The following is a 21,575-nucleotide window of genomic DNA, read 5'->3' as shown; positions in this document are numbered from 1 at the left end:
GTTAGTCCTTCTTTGCATTTGACTTCTATTGCTTGTTAACAAAGCAATATCATCAGCAAAGTCCAGATCTCCTAAATATTTGGGATTGCCAAATAGCTCCCAGCGAATGCCATCATTACTTTCACAGTTCTTCATGATCCAGTCAATGGCAAGGAGGAAAAGGAAGGGAGAAAGAAGGCATCCTTGTCTGACGCCTGTTACAATCTCAAAAAAGGTTGATAGTTTACCTTTATACATTACATTTCCACCTCCTTTATGATAGATAGCTTTAATGATATTGATTATCTTTTCTGGAATGCCATAGTGTCGGCAGATTTTCCAGAGAGATCTTCTGTCTAAAGAATCAAATGCTTTTTTGTAGTCAATGAAGTTTACAAAAAGCTCAGAGTTCCATTCCTTGGATTGCTCTATGATGATTCTTAGAGAGGTTATCTGATCAATAGTGGAACGGTTTGGTCTAAATCCAGCCTGATTAGGTCTTAGCTTTTCATTAACCTTCTTCTTTATTCTATTAAGAAGAATCTTACTAAGGATACGGCCAGGTACTGAAAGGAGCATTATCCCTCTGTAGTTTCCACATTGGGTCAAGTCTCCTTTTTTGGCTAGTATTGAGATATGTCCATTCTTCCAGTCCTCTGGGCATAACTCATCATTCCATATCTTTGTGATCAAAGGTAGGAATGCCTCAGCAGACGTATCTAGGTCTGCTTTTATGACCTCAGCTGGGATGTTATCAGGTCCAGCGGCCTTGTTATTTTTCAAACTTTTAATGGCCTCCTTGATTTCTAATAGATTTGGCGCTCGACAGTCAATGTCAAGTGCATCTGAGGGTGGAACCCCCCTAAGTGTCCAACTACTTATTCAAAAGTTCCCTGAATTGGAGCGTGAGGGGCGGATTTTTTTTCTTTTACGCCCCCCTTCTGCACACCTCCGATATCTAGATGTAATAATTATAAAAAATTTAGAAATTTTGGGTCATATGTATCTAAATTTCTTGAACTAAAAAAATTATGTGTAAAATCGTATTACAAAATTTTCCCATAAAAAAAATAAAATCATGAAATTAATACCAGCTTTGTTAGCATAGGCCTTCAGCCACTCAGTGCTTTATAATTTTTCATTTAATATTCGCGAAGAGCAGTCTTTAATATGGTGCGATAAATAACTATAATAACAAAATTGACATGTCGAAATATGGTTCAAAAATTCTTGATGTTAATGTGGACAAAACTAAATTTTTATGACTATTTTAGAAAAGCTTTGCCTTAAAAAATGCTTGTTTAATCAATATTCTCTATTATATAGACAAAGCTAGAGTTTAACTAATGAATAAAGTGAGGACAAAATGTCACTATGATTCACTACACTAAATGTCATGAAAGACTATATACAATATTCTATATGTATATAACACAATAATAACACATTTTATTTCTCTTTACCTGTCTCTCTCTCTCTCTCTCTCTCTCTCTCTCTCTCTCTCTCTCTCTCTCTCTCTCTCTCTTCTCTCTCTCTCTCTCTCTCTCTCTCTCTCTCTCTCTCTCTCTCTCTCTCTTTCTCCCTCTCTCTTAAAACGTTCCTGCTCTTAAACTATCTCTTTCTCTTTTGCTCTTTTTTTAAAAAAGCGAACCTTTTCAACAGATTTTAATTTTACTGTTCATATATAACCAAGGACCTTTTTTTTGAGAGGAAAGAGGAAATGAGGCTTTCCAAAAGAAGAAAAGTTCTATTGAATTAAAACCTGACTTGTAATTAAACAACACATAAACACATGCGAGAGAGAGAGAAAGGATAAAAAGGAAGAGAAGAGAGAGAGAGAGAGAGAGAGAGAGAGAGAGAAGAAGAGAAAGAGAAAGGGAAATAACAAGATCACTTGGCGAGTAGTTTCACTACTGAAAAAAAATATAAATTTTTATAAAGCTAAATGAATTATATTTGCTTTCATGGATAATTTCATCCTTGTTATAGATTCCTCTACTTTTTGATATTCATTATAAAAAGACAATAATCTCTTATTAAACCTTTAATGATGGAAACAGATTATTTTACATACTTCGCCCCTAGCCTCGTAGAGGTTCGCCTCAAGGGCGTGTCCTTCCCCATGAATATAAGCTACACCCATAGTATGACCAGTAGGTATGTACATTAAAGCTGAATGTAACCTGTTCAGCGGTTATCGAGATTTTGTTCCTTACGGACAGATGAACTGACAGACAGACATCTTTCTATAGTAGAATCCTGGATTACATCCACAAGCTGAACTAAAGCTCCTGCAGGGAGGCTAAACCTTGTGGTTACCTAGCCATACGTATGGATGTATAAATGCCAGTGTTGGATGTATTTATGACATATAATTGAAAACGTATGGATGTGTAAATGCCAGTGTCAGATGTATTTTTGACATATGTTTAAAACTATTGGATGTATTTTTGCCAGTGTTGGATGTATTTATGGCATGAGAATCGATTTTACTGTCATTTATACAGTAAAAATTCAGTTTGTCATAAATACATCCATTGCACTGGCGAAAACACATCCACTGTAAATTTGCTGGATGTGTAAATGGCAGTCCCCCGTTGGGTTAACATAATCAACCCTACTCAAACCGTACACACACACCTTAACCTAACCTTATTGATGATTAAGTAAAATATAAATCTATGTTACCTCGTAAGGGTGGGATTCTCCTTCGATTTAAGTGATCATTTAGAGATTCCAGAGAAATGGGCTGCGATACTCTAACACCCAAGGATATTAGGTTAAGTAATACCCATCAGACAACCAACCCTTTGCAACACCTTTGTCTGAGAAGTCCTAACTGTACATGGTAGTGAGTTGCGCCTGTTTATTGGCCAAGGCATTCCACCTACTCTTACAATTTATGTCGCGCACCTGACATTGCAGCAGTAGGAACCTATCACCTCCCCGGCGACGAGCGGATGCGCTACGTGTTAAGCCACGATCGCGGGTTAATTCTATTTTAAGTATTTTTATGTCCTATTGTCATCAGAATACACATGAAACGGGAAAAGATTAATTTATCATTCATTGTCCACTTACTGTATCTCTGCCAAAATGTCCTTCTTATATATATATTAGCACCATTATATTCATGTTTAATTAGAATAATGTTCATTAGTGGATGTAGAATATACGTGGATATTATGACAAGGAAAAATTGTCCTCATTTATTAGTCAATTCATTAATCCAGAAGAAGGGTAGGGGATGTTAAGGGAGGAGATGGGGAAGATCGTTATTGTAGCCTGCTACAAAGTACTCTTTATTAGACTAAATGATAATATGGTGCAAGAAAGATCCAAGTAATAATAAATCCATTGCTCATTACATGTTTTATTTCTGTCTCGCATCTCTATGTGTAGTGTTTGTATTAAACAACCAAAATCTGTAATAATTTTTCCCAGCGCGGATACTCTAGGAGTAATGTCCGTCAGTATGTTCCTCTGATTTGCATCTTACTTTAAGTCTTTTCTTTTCTATTCTATTTGCTAACTTTTTGTTTTCTCAATGGTTGAATTGCATATTTTGCTTTTATGTTTTTAACCCCCTTCACTGCAATTGGACACCATTGTCCTTTAATGCTTGCTACCTGATTGGTCAAACACACTCTTCTCCTATTGGTCGAAACTAAATTTGGTCTGTGATTGGTTAATTTTCTATATAAATGTTAAATGCTGCACTGTAATCGTCCTTTTTGCTATTATAAATTTTTCACAGTAAAATGATTAAGTTTGTCCTCTTTAGATTAGTTGCTCTACATACATTATTGATTAATATCATTATACATTATTTAGCCTTTTCACTCTCTCTCTCTCTCTCTCTCTTAATTCAACGATAAACAATCAATTGATTTTATATTTTTCTGAAATTGCCACTTAAAAGAACCTTTTCCTTGTCAAAATACCAGCATTATTATTGGATATCTAATAATTTATATTTTCTTATAAGTATCAGAAGCCCCTTGAGGCACTTAAGGTGAGAGGGGGAAAAATGCTCCCCACTTAATTTTCAATTTGAGTTTTAAAAAGGAAAGAATTTTTTTATTTGGGGGGAGGGGACATTTTTATTTGGAGGGTATCGACACCCTCCCCCAAAATAGTTAATAGTTATTTCTCGCATCGTATTATAAACGGCTTTCCGCGGATATAGAATGTACAATTATGAGATTAAAACTAGTTTTTTTAGCCCCGAGGTGACGAAGTCACCGTCTAAAAAAACTAGTTTTAATCTTATGATTGTACATTTCTATATTCGTAGAAAGCTGGATATAATACGATGCTAGACATAGTTTTTTCGTATGGATGAGAACCGGTTCCTATCCACCGGATTCGAATGAATACGAGAAAAACCTTTCCCTGTATTTATAAGAACTTCACTGTAGAGAAGAACCATAAGGAAAAAGGATAAGAGGATGAATACTCACCCCTTTTTCATGGTAAAATACTACTTCCCCATCCCTAAATTTAGAAGCAGACGAAAATCAAAAACCGCCTAGGGCTTTTTGTAAGTCAATCATAAATAATAATGTGAATAAAAAGAAAAGCGATATTTAGCAAACAGCCGTGGGCGGTCAGAATCAGCTGAATGTTCATTATGAAAAAAAATTCCCCCTTTTTAGAAATAGAAGGATTCATCTTTCATGAACAAATTTTTTAAAATAAAAATAAAATTCTATGTAATTTTTAATTAAAACATTAAAACGAAAATATCTAATCTAATATTCTTGCCCTAAATATGGAAATAGTAAAAAGTAAAAAAAATATTTTTTTTAACAATTTTTAATCCTCTCATTTGAAAAGTAGTGGAATAGCAATAAATTTTAGCGCGGCAACAGCGCTGAGTAGGCCTCTAGGCCCACTGCCTATTTTCATCTTTTAGTTGCTTCGATTCCTCTCTTTTATTTTTTTCTCTATGAGAAGAACGAAAACGGTTCAGCGGTTAGCGAGATAGATCCTTCACTACAGACAAAATAAGCTTACTACTTTATATAAAAGGATAGGATTAATGGATTTAGAATACATGGAATCATGCATATTGTGAAAGGGTATTTTTCCCCTGAATTTAGGTTGCTTAAAAAATCATCAGACATTGGTCAATACGTTCCTTCATGGTCAGGATAGTGGATGGGGTAAAGTCATAAGGGCGGGAGGGGGGGGGGGTAGGTATCGTTACATTAGTCAGCTGGGAGAAACATTTTTTCATGATATACATGAAACTCTCACAATATCCACGTAATCTATATCCATTCTGATATTATTCCAGATACAAGGACGTACAAAAGGGCGAGGCGGCTATGCAACCCCAAAATCTTAATTAATTAAAACTATACCCCCCAGTGTAGAGGTGCCAAAGGTCCTTTGAGGAGCGCGATTTAATTTAATTCTACTATTGATATTTGACGACCTTGTCCACTAGACTATAAAAGTTTTAAAGATTTTTAATCAATATAATAGATTTGAAATCTGCATAAAATTTTAAGGATTTTTTATAAAATTCGTTTTTTATATAATTCTTTATTCAAAGGCGCTAATACGATTTAAGTTAATAAATTTTGACCAATAGGATAGCTGGATTGGAAACTACCTACGCTCTAATTGGTTGAATGATGTACGTCACTTAAGCTTCTCCAATCAGAGCGCAGATAGTTTTCAGTCCACCAATCACAGATCTCAAAATTATTTAACTTAATTTGTATTTGCGCCTTTAAATAAAGAATTATATAAAAAACTAATTTTATAAAAAATCCTTAAAATTTTATGCAGATTTCAAATCTATTATATTGATTAAAAATCTTTAAAACTTTTATAGTCTATTGTCCACCCTTGCAAAAAAGTAACAGGATCAGTGCCTGTATGTCTGTTAGTTTTCTTACCATAGGATCTTGATAACCTCTTAACCTAATTATTTTTCCTGTACACCGCTTTTCTGTTAGGTGCCCCTAAATTCATCTAGTGGCATATCCGCTAGAGCAAATTTTATAAATTTCCACAAGGTTATCTGATAGTCAAGTATCAATTTATTAAAGAAACATTATCGAAGCTTGGTTCTAATAATTTAATTACATTTCCCAGGAAGGTTTCAATCAACAAGAAACTGCCCTGAAAACTGTTGACAAGTCAGCTCAAACCTTCACAAGACCTTACTGGGTATAAACAATAAACTCATATTGCTATATTTCATACAATAATTTCATATACAGGGTGCACCACATAAATCCGATCTTTTTCTTATTTAAAAAAAAATAAACATAAAATCGTCAATTTTAAAGATTTTATTGAATTTTAAAAACTGGGAAGCAACCTAGGTATATGACTATTAGATTATTTAATTAAATCGCCGCCAGCCTCAATCACCGCCTATACCCGCCCCCTGAACCGCCCGCCGACCCTGGTCACCATGTCCCTGTTCAATCAGGCGAAGTTCTCCATGATAGGAGCTATGAGAGAGGTCTTTTTGGTATGGGCGCGTCTATTGGTTCCTGCTTTAATGGCGCTCCAGGCTCAGAAGTCCATTGGATTAAGATCGGGGCTGCTGGGAGGCCACATCTCCTTAAGGAGTGAGTAACAGCAGGATCCAAATTAACCTATCTTTAAAGCTACCCTTTGACACGGCGGCTCTCATTTGGGCCACAGTTAAGCTAGAACAACGTTTTATAACTTTTAAAAAATGGCACGAAGATTAAGATAGGGTTATAAGCGCAATACATAGTCTAAAACGAGTTTCAAGGTTCCATATGGGCCCCTGAAGTCAAGAACCGAGAATTTTTCAAGATTTTTGACGTTTTTGACATCTTAAAATCTACCACGATCCACTTTGTCGGAGTACTACAGCCAAGTCAGCTCGGATAGAGGGCTCTAGTCTTTTCTAGTGTTTTCACTAGGTATCTGATAGTGTCTCCAGCAAGTTTCATTAGTCCATCTCACCTACAGATAGGCTAAGGTCAGAATTAATAGGCGCAAGTCATAAATCCACGGTAATTTTTCTGCGCAATTCGAATCTGCCTTGTTAAAAATATGCGCGGCCAGCTCGGCGTACACGTCCTCCATCGTCCAAAGATTTCAATGGGCAAAAAGGTCATTACCTAAGCTTTTTATAGTGGGGTCAAACGTCCTGATTAGTCAAGTAGTTTTGGCGCTATGGCCGTTTTAAAAAAGTCCGGATTTATGTGGCGCACCCTGTATATAATATTTTATAAAACTTTTTATTCATTTCTATAATTAAAAGGTTTGGTGATTCTCAAAGTGTTTACAAGTGGAAGAAGATATTTATTGTTTATCATGACTATTGTATATCTTATCCAATGATCTAAAGCAGTAAGGTTTTTTTTTGTGTAATGCCTAAGATATCAACAACTACAATACTGATTGGGTTCTCTGTCTCAATTTTAGGTAATCTTCACATAGGTCCCGTAATAGTTTTAGGCTATTTCATTTTCAGCCCCTTTGAATACAGAACCCATAGATGCTAGGAGTGCAGCTGCTAGTTTTTTTAAGTAACAAAAATTTGGTGGGATTTTCCTAGGGGCTATTTACATTTTACTCTAACTCTTGCATCTTGCACACAGATATCAATTTGTTTAAAATGGAAGATTTTTAAAGATTTTAGAGTTTCTATGTCTTCTAAATTGCACCTCAATTTTACTCTTACAGAATTTATCATCATAGTTTGAAAACGATAGGACCATTTAACAATTTATGCCCAGAATTATGACCTGTAAATGTGGGAAAGCTTCAATTTGTGAAAGCGAGGCTTTTCTATAATTAGTGTTGGTCCGTCCGTAACGGTTAACTCTTTTAGTTAATTTAGACATGTTAGAATTGTTCTATCGATTTCACTTTACATGATGATTCTTATAACAGTTAGGTACGAATTATAAAGCGTAGCAACTCTATAATCTTTACAAGAAATTCCGTACGTCTGATTTTTAACTTTTTTGACGATTTTTTTGGTATGAAATAAGGGGGGGGGGTTAATGCAACCATCTCGTAATCAATGTATAAATGGCACTTAGAATTCGAAATTTGATCTGAAATTTTGCATGAGTAATCCTTGGTAGGTCTATTTTCCCTAAATCAAACAAAAAGTTGAAAAAGTAACGGCTAACGGCTCAGCCGTTGAGCCGTTTTTAGGCTATTTTAGGGCAAATCTGTCATAAATTAAGTAGGAATCAACTTTTTGAAACATATTTTTGCTTCAAATCATGTGAAATGATACAAAAAAACATTTTTTTTAGATTTCTAGTACAAGCAACTACCGGCTAGAACCGTTTGAAAACGTTTTAGAGCGGAAAAGAATATTATGTGGAGATAGGTTTCGTGATGGATTTGAATTAAAATGGCCCAAAAATGGCTAAACGGACGAGCCGCCAGCCGTTTTCAACTTTTTGTTCGATTTAGGGAAAATATACCTACCAAGGATTACTCATTTATACATTGATTACGAGATGGTTGCATTAAAAACCCCCCACTTATCAAAATATACATCATAGAATTTTTCTATTTAAAACTTTGCATTATGATTCCAACAGTAAGGTACAATTTAAAGAGCGTAGCAACTATCTAATCGTTACAAGAAAGTCCCTACGTCCATTTAAAATATGCCCGTTTCTTAACATTTTGACAACATTTTTTGTATGACACAAATATTCTTTTCATATTTGGGCAACAACGTACAGTATTATGAGCGAGGCATCTCTATAATCAAATCCCAGAAAGGAAAGTATGTCCTTTTTACTGTATCCTATATTTACGCGATTTTGCAACAAAATTATGTACAATTTCGTTTAGACTTAGAAATTGATGTTCTGCTAATTAAGTTCTGACCATAGACGTCCAAGCTTTTTTTTTTGGGGGGGGGGATAAAAAATTTTAAGGAGGGGGGTAATTCGTATTTGGTGGGGTAAAATTTTTTTATTAGGGATTTTTTATTTTGGGGGGGGGGTAAATTGTTTGGGGGGGCACCCCCTCCTAAAAGATTGGGGGTGCCTACGGCACCCCCAGGGTAGGGGTAAATTTTAAATGGGGGGTGGGGGTAATCGCTCCATTACCCCCCACCTTGGAGGTCTATGGTTCTGACACTCTACAAGAGTTTGCCATTCATTCCTTGTTTTAGAGCTTCGCTTTTATGGATGTTGTTATCCTTATTGTTTAATAGTAATTTATAGCATCGCATTATAGACAGGTTTCTGCAGATATTATAATAAAAATTATAAGATTAAATCAGTTTTGTATTTTATTAACGTGGAAAATTGTCTGTAATACGAAGCTATACATGATTTTTTAGTATGGCTGAGAAACGGTTCCTAATTCAGCGGATATTAATCGGTTTTGAAGGCATACTAGAAATACTTTATTTTTTTAAAATCGTCATTTAGCTAAAGATCATTTAACGTTTTTTTTTGTGGAAAGGGCCATAAAGAAAGATTTTACCTACGTATATTCGTTTGAAATTATAATGTCTAATTACCATGCCAGATTATAAAACTCTTATCCTTAAATGTACATATGTGGTAGAAACTGACGTATTTAGCTGTGATCAATACTATTTTATATTACACTGGAGGCTACGCCCCTAGAGGCCTCTAGGGGGCACTTGTATATGTGGAGTAGGGATAAGTCGACCCTTCACTTTACATTTAGTTTTAAAGAGTATACTAAAAAACTAGTAAACTAATTTTAGGGTGAAGGTACCCTCCCATAAAACAGTTATAAACCAACCCAGGACCTATAAAAATCTTTACTGTAAAGGAGAACCATATCGGTTCAGCAGTTAGCGAGACCAAAAAGTCTAAACTTTAACTTTTTTGAATATAATTTCATATTTATATTATCTTTGGAACGATACTTCCTAGGACAACAAGGTACAATATCTTAAGCGAAGCATCTCTAAAATATGGTCATAAAATGTAAGTATGTCTTTAAACATAATCCCGTATTTTCACAGTTTTTGCAACAAGTTTATACGCTACTTTGCTTATGTTCGTTTGTTGAATTTAGAGCTTCGCTTTTTTTTGATGTTGTCATCACTTTTTAAAAGCGAAGCTTTTCTACAATTAGGGTCGGTCCGTCCGTCCGTCCGTACGTCCGTCCGTAACGGATAGCTTTTTTCGTTAATTTAGGCATGTTAGAATTGTCCTATCGATTTCAAATTTTGCATGGTGATTCCTTTAGCAGTTAGGTACGATTTAGAAAGCGTAGCAACTCTATAATCATTACCAAAATGTCCGTACGTCCATTTTAAACATGATGATTTTTTTACTTTTTTAACATCAAATTTTTATGTGATCTAATTATCCGATTGATCTGATTTTTAGTATATTGATTCCTGGGACAACAAAGTATAATGTAATAAACGAAGCAACTCTATAATCAAGTCCTAAAAATGTAAGTATGTCCATAAACATTATCCTGTATCAAGCAGTTTTTTAACAAATTTACTCACAATTTTGCTTTGACTCTTATACATTTATATTAGGATTATTCAGTTCTGAAACTATACAAGTGTTAGTGTCCGTTTGTCCTACCGTTTCAGTGCTTCGCTTTTATGGATGTTGTCATCCTTGTTCGACTACGAAAACAGGAAAAGATAATTCATAAAAATAAACCAAAATAAAAGATCTATTCATTATTAATAATTAAGAAGAAGCCAAACAAAAAATGCCTTCAGGATCTCTTTAGAATTCAGACGTATGATAATACACGTTAAAGACTTAAAACGTCAGTGGTAAAACCCTATAACTATATAAAATTTTGGATTTTAACCTTCAGTCTTTCTGAGTGGTTTAGTAGGATAGGTGCACTGAATTTACAGAATACACAGGCACATTATTTCTAAATTATCTTTTGACAGTTATAAAAAAAACTTTTAAAATGACTTTAAACTGTTACACAAATGGATATATTATTACTTTGATTTTACACCAGATATTTATTTAATAAACGTGAAATTCGCAGCGGGCCAAAATGAAGATACTTTAATTCATCCCTCCTTATCCCATTCCCTCTCCTCCATCAACTAACCAATATATGGGTTTCATGCTAGCAACCTAAATTAACGAAAATTTTTCTCCTGTCATAATATCCACGTATATTCTCTATATCCATTGCTACAAAGCTTTTCTACGTTTAAGATCGATCAATCCTAAACAGTCCTAAACAGAAAGCTCTTATTGTTAATTTAGGAATGATAGAATCATCAGATCTATTTAAAACATAGAATTAGTTCTGTTAGAGTAATGTAGAATTTTGAAAACGTCCCTACGGTCATTTTAATCAGATTAATTTTTATTTTTATTTTTCCCCCCCATATTTCTTCCTTAGCTTTTTTTAGAAGCTAAGCTAGAATATAATTCGATATATATTCGCCTGTCTGTCCGTACAAATAAACTATAAGGAGAAAACTGCTGTTCATAAAGACTGGTTATTTTTTTGGAAAGATTACTTATACAAATGCTTAACAAGCACGTATATACTTCTCTGGGTTCGTCTGTACAATGGAGGAGATAAAATATTTTAAAGAAATAATTATTACTTGAATATATTTAAATATCAAGGGATTTATGTGATGAATCTGCTAACCTCTGAGTATCTTTATGACTTACCTGGTCCGTCAGTCTGTCTGTAATACTCAAGGGAAAATTCAGAACTATGTTTTTTTTTCTCTGCTACTATTAAAGATTACTTAATAAATCATTTGCTCTGGCGGTCGGTCAGTCTTTGCTGCTCTGGAATGCATAAAGTTATTGTAGGAAATTTGCTGAATTTTTTACGTTACCTATACATTTTTCGTTATTGTTATAAGACAGAAGTTATCCTTATACTAAAGTAACAGGATGTCTGTGTGTTTGTCTGTGTGTTTGTGTGTTTGTACCGAAGGATCTCGCTAACCGCTGAACCGATCGGGTTCTCCTTAACAGGGTAGCTTCTCATAGGTCCCGGGAAGGTTTATAACTATTTTGGGGGAGGGTACCACCACCCTCCCAAGAGAAATCGCCCATAGAAAAAAATTACCCCTCCCGAAAAAGAGACTTAAACGAAACATAAACCAATTATTTCTCTAATTAGATATTTTAAATAAAAAAAAAACATTCAAAGTGCCACTAGAGGCCTCTAGGGGGCGTAGCCGCTAGTTTTATCTAAAGCAATGATGATATTATTCATAAAATCGAAGCGTAAACATAAACAATCAGAGTGTGACAACATTTGGGAAACAGCTTATAGTGCCTATAAAAAATTACCTTAGCTTGATCTTTAAATCGTTTATAAGTGATTTAAACCGGGGCGATTCATTCAGCGCACCATCAAATTATTAAATACCAATCTTTAAATCGAATTTGCATGGGCGATTTGGATCGGGCAGTGGCGCGGTACCGGCGCGCCAATGCCACTCACCGAGTGGCATTGCCGGTTCAAATCGGGGTGAATCATATGTAATAAATGGATATTTTTTTAATTACTTTAATATCGAGAAAACATTTTTATAGTTATTTTTAAAATAAATTATATATTAATGTTTTATATAAAATACCATACTGACACGGCATTTTATATAAAATTCCTTACTGACACGCCTTAAGTAATAAAGTTGTACTAGCACGGATCGATATTTTAGTGAGTGCGCAAGCGATTTAAAAACATCGCGCCGAAAATCTTTTAAAAATCAATGTTTTATAGGTGCGCTGTTGCTCACCACCAGCGCACCTACGGTTCACCTCTGAATCGCCCCGATTCAGCGCACCATAAAAACGATTTAAAGATCCAGCTCTTATATAATACAAATGACCAATGATAGGCCAGTATTAATTTTACCATTGGTCAATTAAAATGTATACTGGCCTTTCATTGGCCATTGGCTATTTGTATTGTATTGGCTTTTTTCTATCCCCTGAAAGATATTCACTTTCTTGATACATTTCTGTGCATATTTGCATATTTTAAGTTAATTATGAAGAGAAATTTATATAATAAACATACAGATGGAAGGATAAAGTAAGTTTTACAGTATATGCTTATTTGTTAGAAAAATTTCCTCAAAATTTAGGCTAATTGTTTATTATAAAAAAAATGAAAACAACAGATCTTTAGTATAAATAGTTGTACATTGTACATATATATACAGAAAACTACCTACCTCCCTTTTTCCAATAAACTTTTTCGTCTGCTACCAAATTGTTTTCATGCTACTTGGCTGTGATAGATACAGTTATTTAACCCCTTCTCACTGGAGTGTTTTACTCTAATATGAAAACAAATCACGTTCTCCCCACAACTCTTACTAACACTTTAAGATAATTAACGGATATAGATTGTTATAGACTTGATGCTCATAATTACCTTTTCAGTATTTTATCTCAAATAGAAGCTAAGTCACGAACATCGTGTTGTTTATGGAAAGATAAATTTAAGTTGTAGACTAGCTTTATTACTAAAAAAATCACGAAACCTACATTATATATTTTTAGCCGTAAATTCACGAAACCTATATTATATATTTTGGCCGTAAATTCACGAAACCACTCACATTCTCCAGCTTACATCTAGAAGTCAATGACCGATGTTCAACATAATTCTTTTATATCGTCATATTTACTCTTTTACTGGAAAAAAGAAAATAATACAATTATAAATAGAGATTGATTAAACTACTCTATAAATCTTTCTTTAGATATAAATAAAGTTCACAAAAAATTAGTGTTACTTTGTATTAGATTTAACAACCCTTAAGGATATTCTTTAGGAATGAACGCAGCAACTCTACAACCATTGGTTTTTGAATTAGATTTAATCTTTATTGAATATTACATATTGTATGAAAGCTACGCAGTTATTCTCGTAATTCTAGCGGATGCACTCCCTAGAAGCTTTTAGGGCCCTTTGAGAAAATCATAACAAAAAATATCGAGATTTTTATTCCCAGGCGATAACTTTGGGGGGGGGGGGGGGACTTGTCAAATTTGCTAAAAAATCGAGATCCTATGGAACAAACAGACATACACACAGACACCCTATTTTACATGAAGATATTTATCTTCTTTCTATGAAGATAAAAATTATTTGATTACCAGCTCTTGTTAATAAATAAGATTATTATTATCATTATATTACAGGCGAAGCTATTTCTTCATCCGTATCCGTGCGTTCGTCCGTCAGTAAGCAATGGATAGTTTTGATTGTAATTTTAGGCATGTTAATATTTATATATTTTCCTATCAATTTCTAATATTTAGAGGATTCTTGTGACAATAGGGATTATTCTTGAAAGCGTAGCAACTCCATAAACATAATCAGAAAGTCATGTAAATTCGTGGCGTCAATTTGTTCGAACTTCAAATTTTTTTTCTTCGACTGAAAAATCCATGTTACTCTTCATAAGATACTTTATCCTATTCCCGGATTTATTAGGCTTCGCTTTTATGGATGTTGTTATCCTTGACATATCTATATTTTTATATTGATATAATCAACAAATGCCATCAACCCCTATACTTTTTAAAAAGGGGTTCACAAAAAAAACATAAATTGAATTGACTTTATAACTTTCAAAATGATTATTCCAGGTGGTTAACCTCATATTGCATCTGGACCAAAATTGAATACTTAAAAAACGTGAGGTTAGGTTAAGTTTAGGAGAGGTGAGCTCTACAGGGGAAGTACCCAGGAGAGATAGGGGTACACAGGGTGAAAGCCCCCCAAATGAAAAAAATAGGAGGGTAGGGTTGTCTTAGATATAGGTTTCATTTTATGCTCTGCACATTTCGTTCAAATTTTTAAAATCAAACACTTTTTTGTAACACCCTGAAATTTTTCGCAAAGTCAGGTGGTTGCCCCCTATAGTATAATATACTATATATTACGTTATTCACATCTTTTTTTCATATAAAAAGCTGGCTTCAATTAACATTCTTTATGATAATTGATTGTTTGTTTTTAAGGTTTTGCATATAAAAAGAATAATTTATTAAAATAGAATGATGTGTTTAGAATTGTACATTGAAAATGACAAAAAGTTGAATAAAAAAATGCAGTCCTTTACCCTCATATACACCTCCCCCCCATTCCCATAACATGCCACCTTCGTTTTTTAACTTCTTACTCTAGTAGTGACTCTGAGAGCATTGCCCCCCCCCCTCTCTCTCTCTCTCTCTCTCTCTCTCTCTCTCTCTCTCTCTCTCTCTCTCTCTCACTCTCTCTCTCTCTCTTTCTCCATCTCCTCCCAAGTCCCTCTGAGAGGTATGAAACAATGAACTTTCCATGTAACAGAGAGGGCAATAACTTCTCTACGTACTTTAATCCTGTATGTGGCGGGCTTTTTTTCCTCATATCATGCACCATGGACGTCTAAGTTTTTTTTAGGGGGGGGGGGGTGGTGTAATAAACATTATTTATGAGTTTAAAATGTCAAATTTAACCCGCTTGATAAAAACACAGGGCTTTGAGCCATTTTGAAAGGTTTAAGAGTATTTTTTTTTGAGAGGGGGGGGGGGAATTTAGTCCTTTTCATGCTTATTTTAAGATTTTCCCTAAGCGCACAGCTTCTCTATAATCACAGTTAGTGCAGTTCATCTGTACATTAGTAGTTTCTAATCTTTATATAATTGTCTAATCAAAGTAAAACTTTCGACAATTGAAGTACCTAAGCTATTACCTATTTAAAACCAAAACGTACGTCCGTATTCAAACAAATTTTTCAAAATTCTAAAATGACTTTAAAACCTTATTTTGAAATATAGATGTTGTTTGGATCATGTTACTTGTCGATGCAGCGCTGCACTTACAAGTAACATGTTTATAAGAGCTGCATCTACAAGTAACATGATAAAGGGAGATAAAAAAAAGGAGATGGGCAGACAATGTTAGTTATATTTTTATTGAAAATAAGCTTTTTAGTCATTTCTAAAGAACTTCAAAACCCCAAACAACTTCCTTCATCTTGAAGCAATGAGAAATTGTCACAGAACCTTCTTGCAAAGTTATTTGGATGAATACATGTGGAGGGATCGCTATAATGATAATGCATTTTACAATTTGTGCAACCAGATTGCTATTCAATATCATGTTTAATTATTTAATAATGTTTTTGCATATATGCAAAACCATTACTAATAAATGTTGAGCTAACGAATTAATCTTAATTGTTTCTATTTATAATCATATTAGTATCTCTATAGGAAATGGAGGGGTGATATTGCTGCACTTACAAGTAACATGTATGAGTTTGCTGCATCGTCAAGTAACATGTGATAAGCGCTGCATCGACAAGTAACATGATCCTGTTGTTTTAAATTGTTATTCCATGTGTTAATGAAAATCCTATATAAATAAGAATAAGTAATACATGTATTTATATTAAAGTTTTAGTTCTCATAAGTTTGGAAACAAAGAAAAGTTATTTAAGTATATTATTGACTGATGGATATTAATTTCATGTCATAAAAGGACATTTGAGCAAAACTTTATATAATAAAGTGTGATTTTTCTAGTGTAGCTTCCCCTAACTATAAGGCATGATTGACTATATAATAACTCTTTGTTCATCTAAATTTAGCATAAATTTTTACTTCACATAAGATTATTCATTTTATGCATTTTGTTTCCTCTCATTTTTAACTATACCGATTTTTTACTATCAGTTCCGAATATATTAATGAACTATTAGAATAGTGTCCCTTTATTTATCTATATCACTACACATGCTTGAAACTTTATACAGGGTGGCCTGGGGTAGTTTTGATAATTTCACTTTTTATCTGTGAATTTTAGTTTATTATTTTCAACAGCTATTAATACTTTAGAATCAAAACAAACAGTTTTAAAATCCTTTTAATTCATGATGATATCATGACTTTAAATGTGAAATAATACATATATAAAAGAAAGAACCAGCAAATAGTGCCTAATAAAATATGACGTTATACAATACAAATGACCAATGACAGGCCAGTATACATTTATATTGAAAAAGGGTAAAATATACTAGTGTAAATTTGTATTGTGTGACGTCATTTTATTAGGCACTATTTACTGCTTCTAAAAGTAAAGTAATCTTTTTACGCTCGTCTACCCTACCTCCGATATTTGTGAAGAAAGTATTTTCGTTTCCGAAGGGGGATATATATATAAATAGTGCAGCTTCCTTATACTTAAGTTATGTCCGTAGGTCCGTCATGACGTCTCTCCGTAGATGTATTTTATTCCCACACCGTCAATTATGAACACACACATACACCTATATGCGCCAATGGTGGTTAGTATTTTTACAAAACATTTTGTATGACAGTTTACTCAACTTTTTATTCAAGCTGCAATGAAATAATATTAGCTTGTAGCTGTGCTAATTATGAACATAAATGTCCCATGTTTATGTTATAATTATATAATGTATTATGTGCATAATAGGAATCATGTTTAGCTTTTAAAAGGAAAGGCAATTGATTTCAGTGCCTGACACTTTAAGCCCCCCCCCCCCCCCTCGGATTATATTTCAGTGTAGGGTTAAAGCATAGTGGGTGCATGACTAGAGAATTACTGGGGAGGAGAGGGGGAGGGTTAACACTCCAGTAGAGAGGCAGAAAAGAGAGAATTAAAGAAAAGAGAGAGAGAGAGAGAGAGAGAGAGAGAGGAGAATGGGCTTGAAAGGGGAATAGAGTCACAACCGGTGTTTCCGATGTAAGCAATGAAAATATATATATACATAATACATACATTATACTTCAGAGGGATATAGTGGAATAGAAAAGGGGTGGTTTAGCAGCTGTTGAGGGAACATCCCCCTTCTATTCCGAGCTCTCGGAGGTAGGGAAAGGATGGGGGAGGGGTTGGGGATACCGTATATTCTCCTCCGTTCAGTACCCTCTGTCAGTAATATATTCAAGCTGGCCAAATTTGACACAATTTTCCCCAAAATTCTATATTAAATCTTAAGCTTAAAAATTCGCTAAAAACCTTAGAAGTAAACATATTTTTTCAAAAAATATTACACAAACCTTAAAAAGAATGTATATAAAAAAGTAAATTTTAGTTTGAAGAAAAAAAAGGGGAAATCCGTTTGACATATGGTTGGCTGTCTGTGCTACAGTTATAGTAAAACTTTAACCAGAGCCGGAGAAAGGAGTCGGAGAATTTCTGACTCCGAAGTTAAAAACCACCCAGGCTCAAAAAACCATGAGAGTTTTTAAATTTCGCGATCCCCCTCCCCAACCACCTGGCCGTATCAAGTTCAGGCCCTAAAACAAACCTAACCATTTAGGGGGGCTATAGCTGCTGTAGTACAGCATTTGTGCGTTTGGTAATTATCATTGAATCGCAGTGGAAATACTGAAAATAAAAAGTAGTTAAAAAAAAATTGAATGGACTCAAAACATTTTGAGCATTCATAGAAATGTGAATCATACATGTAAGTGTAAAATATACTTGTGTAGTTATACCATCATCATTATCTGTTTTTAAATAAATTAAGTGTGATTTCAATAGTGTGTGAATGATAACATTTATTAAATATATATAACAACATATAAATAACATTAATACATATAAATAGTGACATTTTAGTTATCAAAGTGTATAGGGAAAACTATTATTATTAAATTTGTGTTAGCTTTTCATTATAACAAGAAACAAGAAAGTTATTAGGTATTTTCAATTTAAGTAATAATTAACAATTTCAATTGTAAATAAAATGTTATTTTTGTTGTTGTTGAATTTAAGGACAATATCAACAGAATAACTAATAGAAAGCTTCCTGCCCAAACGTCTTTGTGCGCACTTTCTTTTGTTGCGCGCACGTCTTTTAGATTAATGGGTCTTGATTATTTCTGATTTTTGAGTCCTTAATAATGTAGCGGGACAAAGTGAATAAAAAATTAGCCATGTGACGTCATAAAAATGAGGGAGATGAAAGAAGAAGTGGAAAAAGAACCTAAAAAAGAGATGAATAATCCCTCATTTTTATGACTTCATATGGCTGATTTTTGAGACACTTTGTCCCGCTTCTTAATAACATTTTGATAGTTTACTAACTAAGGCTGTGAGATAAGCCGTTTTATATACCATTAAAGCTATCTCTTTTCAAGCTTGGTCCAATCATCTTTCTTTCATTTTATAAGATTTTAAAATTGAAAATAAATTGGGGTTTTCTAGGATTGTTTAGAACATCTCTGTGTGAAGGTCTCAGTTTGTCAGAACTTTCAGCCAAATTTTTGTAAAAGGTGCCTCATTAGGATCTGATTCAATAATCTATTAATTAAAGGTTACAACTTCAAAAAGTAGCCAATATCCGAACGGACGGACAGACAAAGTGAATTATAGATAAGATGATCACGGTAATGTTATGTAACTGGACAAAGTGTCTCAAAAAGTCAGCCATGTGACGTCATAAAAATGAGGGATTATCCATTTTTTTGGGGGTTTTCTTTCCCACTTCTCCTCTCATCTTCCTCATCTTTATGACGTCACATGGCTGATTTTTGAGACACTTTGTCCAGTTACTAATGTTATTCTTAACAAAAATCCTTAACAAGCAGCGTAAAAAGTAAATTATTTCCCTATTATTGTTATAATCATGATGGCAAATTGAAAGTAAGTTATATACTAGATGCTCGTGTGTCAAATAAAGATTCAGAAATCTAGCTTTTATAGCAACTGAGAAAATTACTTTAACCTCATATATTATCAATGTAAATCTTCATAAAAATCCTGCCTTCAATCGTCTTTTAAACCCAAAATAAAAATGTATATTGAATCATTTTATGTTTAGAAAAACTAAGAAAAACCGAGAAAGAACTGTGACTCGGCTGATAAAAAAATCCATCCATTTTAAGTTGATCATAGTGTGATAACAGTAAAAAAAAAAACTATTTTCCCTTCTCTCTTTTTATATATTTTTCTCTCTATATTACTCTCTCTCTTATACTTATCTAGAGTTAAAATTTAGTTTATTAAAAGAAAAGAAGAAAGTCCACCTATTTATCTACATTTTCCTACAACCTATTTATTAAAAAATCTACCCGAATGAATAAAGAACAGAATTCAGAGCATTTAAAAGGGAATTTTATTGATTGATTTTAAATTTTGCATTATAATTAATTGCAGGCAAATTTCGCTAAAACCGTATCAATTATTTTTTTTTACAATTTCTCGCTTATCCATTAAAAGTTTTGTAGATATTGTTTAAGGATTTTTTAAGTGCAAAAATAATAAAAAGAAATAAAAAATCAATCAAACTGCTAGAAAGAAAAATTTACCAAGAACCAACAAATAAAAACAGTGATTTCAAGTTATAATTAAAAAATATAAAAAGCTACAATCAAAAAGAGAGTTAAACCCATATATATATTTATTATATATAAAAATTGGCGGCTGTGTAACGATATTTAATATCGTTACCGCCCCCCCAAGTTAATTCAAAATAAGTTACACTAGCATAATGGATTGGATGTCGGGCTACCGGCTGCCCACCGGTTCCAACGGCGATCTGGTAGAGTCGGCGAGCGGTGGCGGTCATGGGACTGGCGGTATGGGCAACGGGAGCGGCGATATGACCTCGCCGATCCCGTCGACACCGTCTCCCAGCCTGGCCTCGCCGTGGGGCGCCGCAAGCACGCCTCAGGTGAAGCAGGAGGCGGTGTCGCCCAGCCCCACAGGACACACCTCTATATCGGCCCCGGGGTCCATCAAAGGTAAGTCATTTTTGCCTTTAAAAAATGAGGGAATCGTATTATAGGCAGCTTTTCGCGGATATCAGATTGAAAAGTTATAAGATCATAAACAGTTTTGTTAGCCTCGACGAGCCGATGTCCCTGGCTAACAAAACTGTTTTTAAAACTATAATTTTTAATTCAATATTCGTAAAAAAAATCTGGTTGTAATAGGATATGATAGATGAATTTTCAGTATGGCCTGGAACCGGTTCTAATCTAGCGGGTATTAATCGGTTTCGAGGCCATAATAGAAAAATCTTTTGATAAAAAAAATCTTAATTATTTTTCTCTATTGATATAAATATAATGTGTATCTATTATATTTACATAAACTACATATATTTAAATTATGTGAAATATTAATGAATTTGTAAAATATTTATAATATTTCTTTTAATGTATTACTATGTGTATTTAAATTTTAACATTATATAGGTATATTTTTGACTGGAATCACAAAACTATTTTTATGAATGAGTTGCTTTAAATAAATCTAAAAATAGAAATTAATTATTTCAGTTAAAATCTTAAAATTATAAAGGTAGCTTTGCTACAAGAATCATCGAAAATCAACCAATTATGCCAAGTTTCATAACAATTATACAATTCTTTCTTGTCCAAAAGAAATGACTGTTTCTGTTAAACAGGCGTACTAACATAAAGACCCTAGTTATGGAAAACCAAAAGATTGTGTACTCAGTGTTTATTTAATTTTAAACTTAGATTACTCAAATCAGAATTATTTACTTTTAAAGTTTCACATTTAAATGAAGATTTTTTAAATAAAGTTACTTCAATAAAAGATAGATAGAAATAAAATAGATAGATTTGAAAGTACAGATATAGATAGATTGTAAGTAAGGT

General features: G+C 33.6%; 2 protein-coding genes and 1 long non-coding RNA gene across 3 annotated transcripts in view; 2 read left to right on the top strand and 1 right to left on the bottom strand.

Annotated features, from left to right (window-relative positions):
- tank (EI24 domain-containing protein tank) overlaps positions 1 to 21,575 on the bottom strand; it is a 228,697-nt gene that overhangs the window by 101,448 nt on the left and 105,674 nt on the right. The gene's annotated exons all lie outside the window — the stretch shown is intronic.
- Positions 18,035 to 20,056, top strand: LOC145329404 (uncharacterized). The gene is made up of 3 exons (XR_013882890.1): positions 18,035 to 18,645; positions 19,153 to 19,220; positions 19,769 to 20,056. It is a non-coding gene; the product is annotated as an uncharacterized LOC145329404 (long non-coding RNA).
- Positions 20,240 to 21,575, top strand: part of Hr3 (nuclear hormone receptor 3 ROR-beta) — a 69,163-nt gene continuing 67,827 nt past the window's right edge. Inside the window, exon 1 of the mRNA XM_080173508.1 lies at positions 20,240 to 20,690. Coding sequence (XP_080029634.1) covers positions 20,438 to 20,690 — 253 coding nt within the window. The 5' untranslated portion in view covers positions 20,240 to 20,437. The remainder of the gene's footprint in view (positions 20,691 to 21,575) is intronic.

The sequence above is a fragment of the Acartia tonsa genome, chromosome 10 (genome assembly GCF_053477335.1).
Source record: "Acartia tonsa isolate MP-2025a chromosome 10, ASM5347733v1, whole genome shotgun sequence".
Lineage (NCBI taxonomy): Eukaryota > Metazoa > Arthropoda > Copepoda > Calanoida > Acartiidae > Acartia > Acartia tonsa.
Note: the sequence above shows the minus strand (reverse complement) of the source record. Positions and strands in the feature narration are given on the sequence as shown.